Below are 8,900 nucleotides of genomic sequence, written 5' to 3'. Positions count from 1 at the left end.
TGGGGGGAAGGGAAGCACCCCTTCACACAGCTGTAACGATCTCACCAGGGCTCGTCCTTTCTGTCCCTGGGAAAATGATTTTTAAAAAGGGCCACAGCAGTCCAAGGTGTCCCTCATGGGGGTCTGGCGTGGGCTTCAGCTGTGGTCCCTCTGCCTCTGTCCCCAGCTCCCCCTGGACACTGTAGCTTACTCGTGAAGGAAGACGCTGGCTGCAGGGAGGCTGGGTGCCAGGCAGTGACAGGGAGGGACCCAGCCTGCATGCCACCCCAGGACGGATACAAGTGCTGATGGCTGTGACGGGACCTGGCAGAACAAAGGCCAGCGCTAAGTGTTCTGAGCAGCCAGGACTCCGGGGACAGTGGGTAGCCAGGGCTTGGACCCGCCCTCAGCCTTGGGCACTCGCATGCTGGCACTGGGCACAGATACCTGGGCACATGTCTCTGGGTGTGTGTGCATGTCTGCGTGTGTGTGTGTGTGTGTGTGTGTGTGTGTGTGTGTGTGTGTATCTTTAGTTAAACCATCACAGCTGCCTCCATGTCCTGACCTCACTCACAGCCTTTCCCTCACCTGGTCATTTTGACTTTAAGAACCAGGATTCACAGGGCGCCAGATCCGATAAGCAAGGGGCTGGGGGACACAGCCCCGTGTAATTATGAGCTGCCTTTCCTTCGGGTGGTGCTCGGCAGCCACCTTCAGGGTCATTTTTGTCCCATCTCATGGAGACTCTCTGGAAACAGGACTTCAGGATCGCTTCAGAAATCGTGAGAACGGTGGGAGAAGTGGTTTGGAACAAAGGGGGCCTTTGGAAAGGATCAGGGCGATGTGTCACTAACTGTGGCAATTTCTTCTAACTCAAATATTTTAATACTAAATTTATTGAGACATCATGAAATTAATATGAGTTACCTCTGAATTCTACAATTGCAAAAGGAGCTCAAAGTGGGGGCCATGAGCTTCCAGAGACTTATTAGTATGGTGAGCTGCTGAAGGATGTATACATCTCTTGGCAAAAGAGAGAGGGAGACAGAGATAGAGACAGAGACAGACAGAGACAGGTATATAATGCCGTTTTTAAAAATCAAGAATAGATTATTTTACTATGAAGAAATGTGGAGGCTTGGATCACCATCTCAAAGAAAACATGTAAAAGAAAAACTCTTTCCCATGCAGTCAAAACGCCCACAGTTGCAGTTTCTAAGAAAACCCCCTCCCCTAAGGCCTTTCCGGGTGCCCGAACACCTCTCCAAAAGCAGGCTTCCCTCAGGGCACTGCGATTCCCACCTGCATGTTCTCTGGACACCACCTGCGTCCAGTGGCCATATTCAACCTTAAAGATAAACAAGACAGTGAAGGACAGAGTGTCAGCTGAGTGGCTCGGGGATCCAGGAATTGGGCGTCTCCATTATTAACTCCCGATAATAATTTCCTGTGTTTCCTGATGATAACAGCAAGACAACAGGATGCTTTTACACAACCCCCACCCACCCAGTTGGCACAATTGTTGAGCAACTGTTGGAAAGCTTTTGAAGGGCTAACCCGAGAGCTGGATGGAAGTCAGTCAGTGGACCATCAGAAGAGACCCTGATTTCACAGAGTTTACTGGGGAGGCCAGTTCTTAGGCACAGGAAAAATCACTTAAACAGCTGCCACACTCTGCTCAAAAGCACACTCCACAGGCCTTCCTTTGGGAATCAGAAAAGAGAACTCACGACAAGCTTTTTTCTTTTAGTCTGGAAAATTCCAATTCTAGTTTCAGCCTGGCAAGTGCACTGACACCCCCTCCCCACTCCACCAACCCCTCCAAGGCGGTATTTCACCGAAAGCTGCCCTGGATTGTGACTGATGGTGTAGCCTGGGTGCCCAAAGGAAGCAGCCAGGCAGGTGGATGGAGCCTAGGTTTCAGGAGGAGACCGGCCGGTCCATTCTCCACCCCCTTACTCTGTGTGACCCGGGCCAGCACCAAGCATGCAGGCAGTAGAATCCCTCCACAAAGAAAGATCCCTTATGACAGCCTAACTCCACTCCACCCCGCTTCTCTTTTGTGCAACAGACATCTCAGGGAAATGACTGCTTGGTTACTTCTGAATCAGTGAATTTTCACTCCACATAAATCTCTGACTTGCTGAGATGGCCCAGAGGGGCAGGGAGACACCCAATTTCCAACGAGAGGTGAACTTTCCAATGGTGACGCCCGTCTCCCAGGCTATAAGAGGTCACCCCCCAACTGCCTGGCACTGCCTCCCCTCTCCAGGGACACCATGTCACTCTCAGGACCTGGCTCTGCACTGTCCTGGCGCCTGTCTGCACAGAGCGGGGCGGCGGGCAGGGCCAGGGGCCTGTCTGCCTCCAGCCTCGCGGGTGGCTCTGGGGGCAGCGCCCTGGGCCTTGGAGCTGGTGGTGCTGGGGGCTTTTCTGCAGCTTCCATGTTTGGGTCCAGCTCTGGCTTTGGTGGTGGCTTTGTATGTGCCCCGGGCACTGGTCACGGGGGAGCCTTGGGAAGCAGCTTCGGAGGGCTGGGGATGGCCTTCGGGGGCAGCCTGGGAGCTGGCTCTGCAGGCATTCTCTGCAGCAGCGACGGAGGCCTGGTTTCTGGGTCAGAAAAAGCCACCATGCAGAATCTGAATGACAGACTGGCGTCCTACCTGGAGAAGGTCCGAGCACTGGAGGAGGCAAACGGCGAGCTGGAACAGAAAATACGAGACTGGTATGAAAGACGGGTTAGCGGGGACCCTGCGTCCCAGTATGATTACAGTAAATACGACCCGCTGATCGAAGAGCTCAGGAACAAGGTGAGAAGGGGAACTCCTTCCCTGGTTACTCTTACCAGGCTTTAATCGCTCGCGACTTAGAGACTTTCCAGCTAGACTGTGCTTGGAGGGACTTCTCACCTCACCAAGTTTAGCTCCACTTGCTGCATACCCTAAAGGGCCCATGTTTCTGATGTCCTCCTGAGGGAAATGTGTGTTTCTTAACCTTGTGACCATATTTTGCAAACATGTTTTCTTTTTTAAAAAAATGCAGCTGCCTTAAACGCTTAAGCCAACAGCATTTGAAAGCCATCTTTGACCTTACTACCAAAATAAGCCTTGGAATCCCCCAGTATCTTAGGGCTCCAGCTGCAGGTCGCTCTCTCTTGCCAGATCATTTCCGCCAGCATCGGAAACGCCCAGCTCGTCCTGCAGATCGACAATGCCAGGCTGGCGGCCGAGGACTTCCGGATGAAGTGAGTAACGCAAACGCTTCACAGCTGCTAACGTTCCCGTTCTCCACGCTGCTCTCGTTTTGCTAAATTCACGTATATCATCCTAGAAAGCAATTAGAAGCCAGGACAGTTGAGAATCCACACCCTTAAATGATAAGGTTCTCTAATGCATAATGTCCAGGGTTCCCAGCCACCGGGCTTTACCGCGTGCTGTTAACTCGGGGTGCAGGGCGATTAGCTCCACAATGTCCTGAACCCGAATTTCCACTGCCTTGAGATGAATTAATAATGCTTTTGCTGAGGAGTTCAATAAAAAATCATCTTTCCCGGTCCACCACAACTGGGAGATTAACCAGTCAGTCTTTGATTTTTGTTCTCCTGCCTCCTTTCCTGCACCCGGCCCTCCCCAGCAGCAGAAACAAAGCTCATTTCCTTCTCTGATTTCCTTTTTCCTCAATTGTGGGGGCAAAATTCCCACACGGGGAAACAAAGGCCATGCCCTGCTCCTGGGGAACCTTGGTAACGTCCACTGACACAGGGCTCTAATGAGGTAAATCGGATCCTGAAGAATTAGGCAAGAAGAGAAACTGGTTTTGGCTGCTTTTAGGGCGCTAGTTGGAACCTCGCCTGGAGAGAGAGGGCTGCTGTTCACAGCCACAGCAGCCTTGGGGTGCTTCGCCTCGGGGTTCATACTGGCAGAGAAGTTACCACGGCCTTTCACGTGCCTCCTCCCCAACTGAGCAGAAGATGTTGATACTTTAAAAAAGGAAAGGAAAATTCATAAAAGCAAAGCATCACACACGGCAGTTGTGCTGTGTAGACAGCTGCACGTATTTGGACATGGAGCAGGGTGCTGGCTGGCTGGGGGTGAGGGTCCCCTAAGCTGTCTGCTCGTGGCTTTCAGGTACGAGAGTGAGCTGGCCTTGCGCCAGATGGTAGAGGCGGACATCAACGGGCTGCGCAGGGTGCTGGACGAGCTGACCCTGGCCAGGGCCGACCTGGAGGCACAGATCGAGAGTCTGCAGGAGGAGCTGGCCTACCTGAAGAAGAACCATGAAGAGGTGAGCGGCTGCACCCTGAAACTCCTGGACCCCAATATTACAATTTCAAACTTGCAAATTTGGAGTCCAAGTGCAGAGGACACAGTAGCTCCCCACTAAAATGCTCATTTAGTTCCAGTCTCTCTCCCCCCCTCCCCTCCCCCACTCCCTCCTCCCCTCCCCCACTTTCCTCCTCCCCTCCCCCACGCTCGCTGTCTGGTGCAGGTGGTTCCCACTAAGTTTTAATGAATTCGTACACTTTCTGATTTTGTCATTCTTAATTATTAGATAGTGATAGTAAGAATTTTAATCTTATCAGTTTAGTGGCTTTTACACATATACACAGTAGTGCAAAAGTTCAAAAACAAAACTCTACCAACACTGTACTACTAGGGAAGGGAAACTGCTTGGTACCCAGCAAAACATACACTCCCACAGGCCCCAAGGGCACACTGGCAACCCAGCTTCTAAAGAAGCTTCTACCCAATGGGATTTGGTGGCTCACAGCTGTAATCCAGCACTCAGGAGGCTGAGGCAGGAGAATCCCAAATTGCCCTGGGGAAGTGCTCCAGTCTATCTCTGAAAACTGTAACGAATTTTTTTGGTGACAGGAATTGAACTCATAACCTGATGCTTGCCAGGCAGGCGCTTATGCCACTGAGCTAAATTCCTGGCACAAATTTTTGGAAAAAGTTTCCACTAGACTGCAATGACTATAGCACAGACAGCTGCAGTCCTGCACCCTGCTCCCAGCTCGGGATTTTTGATGGCAGAAACTCACAGCCTAGCCCAAACACCAGGCCTCACCTCCGGTCCAGGTAGTGGACCCTGCAGGTAGTGGGCCCTAGGGTAGACTCACCAGGCAGAGGAATCTAGTCCACTGGAATAGGAGTTCTGCACCCAACACCTGTGGTAATTTTAGAGCCTGTGAAAATGGGCCTTACGTTCTTTTAAAATAAGTAGAAAAATGTGTACTTTTAGGTTTTAAAGTTTTATTCTATCTTATTAATAGAGCTGTCTTTATTATCAAGACAGTCAAAAAGTAAGGCGCAAGCCAGGTGTGGTACCACACACCTGTCAGCATTCGGGAGGCTGAGGCAGGAGGATCGCTGTGAGTTCAACCAGTCTGGGCTACGTAGCTAGACTCTGTCTCAAAAACCCCCAAAAAAGTTAGATGCGTTAACACCTTTGTGGAGGAAGAGGCCCAGGAAGGCCAAGGTCCCCAGGACCCTCTAGGTCACCCCAGACCCGCACCCTTCCTCCCTGCTGCCGCAGGAGCTCCAGAGCTTCCGGGCCGACGGCCCTGGCGAGGTCAGTGTGGAAATGGACGCGGCCCCGGGCGTGGACCTCACCAGGCTGCTGAACGCTATGAGGGCGCAGTACGAAGCGGTTGCGGAGCAGAACCGCAAAGATGCAGAGGCCTGGTTCTTGGAGAAGGTAGCCGCGGAAAGTGAAGGGAGGGCTGGGCGACCATGGTAGCCGGGCCACGTGCTGAGCGCTCGCCCCTTCGCCTCCCCTGCGTCCTGCAGAGCGGGGAGCTCCGCAAGGAGATCAGCACCAACACCGAGCAGCTGCAGTCCGGCCGGAGCGAGGTCACCGACCTGCGACGCGCGCTGCAGGGCCTGGAGATCGAGCTGCAGTCCCAGCTCGCCGTGGTAGGCCGGCGCGTAGGCGCGACTTTGTACCCCAGAGACAGGTTGCGAGGCGCGTCGCCCCATCGGCTGCTTCTTGTTTTCCGTCCCCTCCCGCGTGCAGAAGAAATCCCTGGAGGAGTCGCTGGCGGAGACGGAGCGCGACTACTGCGGCCAGCTGTCCCAGGTGCAGCAGCTCGTGGGCCATCTGGAGGCGCAGCTGCAGCAGGTGCGCGCCGATGCAGAGCGCCAGGGCGCAGAGCACCAGCGGCTGCTGGACGCCAAGGCCCGGCTAGAGCTGGAGATCGACACCTACCGCCGCCTGCTGGACGGGGAGGCCGCGGGGTGAGCGCGGGGAGGCTGCAGACATCTGGCGTGGGGGGTGGCACGGGCAGCCCCCCCACACACACACACGAGGTTAGCAAACCTAACCGCAGACCAAATCTTCCATGCACTGCCGGGCTGTCCCATCTGAGTTGCAGGCAAGGTCTGAAAACAAACTGATCCTGAACCCACTGATCACACTCGGACACAGCCTTCGATCAGGAAATTGGGATTCTTTACTGGGTCCTCGTTTTGAGCTCTGTTCTAATCTGGAGCTCGAACATCAAAGTCTCTTTATTCCCGCTGGGTCCAACCACCTCAGACACTGTCTCCTCCTCGCTTCCTTTACAGTGAGGCTCTGAACGAGAGCTCAGCTCTAACCGAATGCAAATCCCAAGCTCCATCCACCGACTCATCCAAAGGTATGTGCACAAGAAAGTCCTCAAGGAAGTCAGAGTGGCTGTCAGTGAGGGACACCATAAAGTCACGTTGAATAGCAGGGTTTCATTTGTGAGAAGCCAAGGACAGCGCTGGACACCCTTGCGGCATGCAGTGGCTTCTTAATACTTTCAGCAAACCCAGAAGGGAAAAGTCTGCTTTATGAATGGGTGTCCTGCGAACCACATCACTACAAATGTTAAAAATAAACACTGCTTTCACTTGTGCACAAGGCCATATTAAATGCAGTTCATGTTCACAGCACAGGACACTTTTTTTAGAATATAGATGTCACTTTGGGGAGTTTAAGTTTGGTGAATTGTAGCACGGCAAGACCCAGTGTGGAAGCTTCAATATCCAACCACCAATGCTGGAATCACCTTTGAACACTCAGGTCTGCTCCTTTTATTCTGTTTTGATCTTTAGACCCAAGCAAAACCCGAAAAATCAAGACCATCGTGCAGGAGGAGGTGAATGGGAAGGTGGTCTCATCTCAAGTCCAGGAAATTGAAGAACTGATGTAGAAATCTCACCAGATCGGCCCGTGATTTGCTCCTAGGAATGAGAAATTGGCTTGTAGGAATTAACCCTTTCAGAATCACATGCAGTGGTAGTTCAATCTCTGTTTTGCTCGGTTCGGTTTTCTCTAGATTCTCTCTTGCCTTGAGTTCTCTTTGTCTTTCTGAAGCAAGGGTCGGTTACGAGTCAAGGTGACCATGTTGATCTCCATAACAAGCCCAAAGCACCTGACCTCCTCCGGGACCTGAAGTGGACTCCTACCGAACCCTCTTTGGGGGATATGAACCTGTTTTTTTTCTTGATTACAGATCTTTGATGAAGTAGTATTAGTAGTGCTAATTTTAATAAAAGCTGAATGGTAACAATACCAGGTGTGAGTGTTCTTGGTTGCATGTCTGGAGCATGGAGAAAGATTTCTATGATATTCAGTAATAAAATAGATAAACACTGCAGGGGGATTAGGCCTGGAGACCATGTTAAGAAGGTTCTTTGGGAAGTCCTGATCTGTTTCCCTCAACTCTGTAGGGTTAAGAAAGGAGGGGACCCAGCCCCAGGGGCGGCCTCAGGCCTGTTCATTTGGCATCACCCTCTGTCAGGAAGGTGGGGAACACCTGCCCGGCCCCAGACCCCAGACAGAGTGAGCAGGGAGGAGTGGACTTCGTTCTACCGGGCTCACGGCTGAGGGCAGAGGGCGACTCCGGCCAGGGAGAGAACAGGAGGAGGAGGAAGAGGAGGGGGAAACTGGAAAGGGAGAGGCTGTCTCCCCTCCTTCCCGGGGGCGCTTCCAGCAGAGTTGAATCCAATCCCCAAGCCAGGAATAGAAGTCGGATTCTGCCGAGGTCTAAGCCTTGGCAGCGCGAAGATGGGGGCCTGGCATGCATAAGGCTGTGAGTTCAATTCGTGGTACCACCCCCAAAAAAGAGCCTGAGTTCTAAAGCAAACTCTGAGTTCGAATGCTGACTGCTACTTTAGAAGTAGCACCTTGGCTGGCAGGCAGGGTTCCCTACGGTTCAGTGACATCAGACATGGGAACTGCTGGGAACCCAAGACGCGCTGGGCCTGGGGGTGCTCAGGGTTCTGTCCTCTTACTGTTTACTGAATGGAACCAGAGGGGATGGAAAACCCCCAGAAAAGACATCGGAGGGGCAGAGGGAGCACTGGGCCCAAGGAAGCTGGGCTGAGCCCGACCGCATCAGTGAGCCGCTTTGAAGCCTCCACTCTGTTTGCAGCAGTTTCAGGTCCCCCACTCCCCCTCACTGTCACCCTCCCCGCCTCTCCATCTGGCTTGCACCTTGCGGACTCGAGGAAAAGGCCAGAGAAGCTTCCTGAAGCAGACACGGAAGAGGCCGCTTCCCCGCACCCGCAAATAGGTGCTGTCTTGAGTGGTGCAGTGTTCGGTGGTCGCCGTCCCCAGTGGTGCAGGGCTCCGAGGCAGCAATTAGCCAGGGTCCTTTCTCTACCACCTCGGGGGGCTCCCTGCCCTGCTTTCAGAGCTCCCACCCCAACATGGGGCTCCCCAGGACACAGCTCCCACTGCAAGTTTCCCCATACTTTTCCCCTCCATGACCCCTGTGTGGTGACTGCGTCTTTGCACCTCTCCTGTGCTGGCTCCCGGGTGCCCTCAGCCCACCCAGCGCTGCCCAGGACTCCCACACTGTGTTTGTAGCCATGGCCCCAGCAGGTGGCGGAGGAAGGGACAAGGGGTGACTGCCAAAGTCAGAGCCACAAGCATCTCAACTGTGCTTG

At 53.3% G+C, this 8,900-nt stretch overlaps 1 protein-coding gene across 2 annotated transcripts; it reads left to right on the top strand.

The window, feature by feature from the left end:
* The first annotated feature begins 2,245 nt into the window (after positions 1–2,245).
* Positions 2,246–7,521, top strand: Krt12 (keratin 12, type I). Of its 2 annotated transcripts, NM_001173033.1 has the most exon segments (8): positions 2,246–2,789; positions 3,141–3,223; positions 4,107–4,263; positions 5,518–5,679; positions 5,772–5,897; positions 5,998–6,218; positions 6,549–6,619; positions 7,062–7,365. In NM_001173033.1, coding segments are annotated over 8 exon segments (1,449 nt in total). In that variant the 5' UTR covers positions 2,246–2,258; the 3' UTR covers positions 7,160–7,365.
* Positions 7,522–8,900: the final 1,379 nt, after the last annotated feature.

Source organism: Cavia porcellus, unplaced genomic scaffold (assembly GCF_034190915.1).
Source record: "Cavia porcellus strain 051 isolate PalLab524CR breed Dunkin Hartley unplaced genomic scaffold, mCavPor4.1 scaffold_6, whole genome shotgun sequence".
NCBI lineage: Eukaryota > Metazoa > Chordata > Mammalia > Rodentia > Caviidae > Cavia > Cavia porcellus.
Note: the sequence above shows the minus strand (reverse complement) of the source record. Positions and strands in the feature narration are given on the sequence as shown.

Bases quoted from the DNA above. Each gene is read 5' to 3' on its own strand.
- Krt12 (XM_063249523.1), top strand. The intron at 4,264-5,517 runs GTGAGCGGCTGC...CTGCTGCCGCAG, and splicing joins TGAAGAAGAACCATGAAGAG to GAGCTCCAGAGCTTCCGGGC. The intron at 5,898-5,997 runs GTAGGCCGGCGC...TCCCGCGTGCAG, and splicing joins TGCAGTCCCAGCTCGCCGTG to AAGAAATCCCTGGAGGAGTC.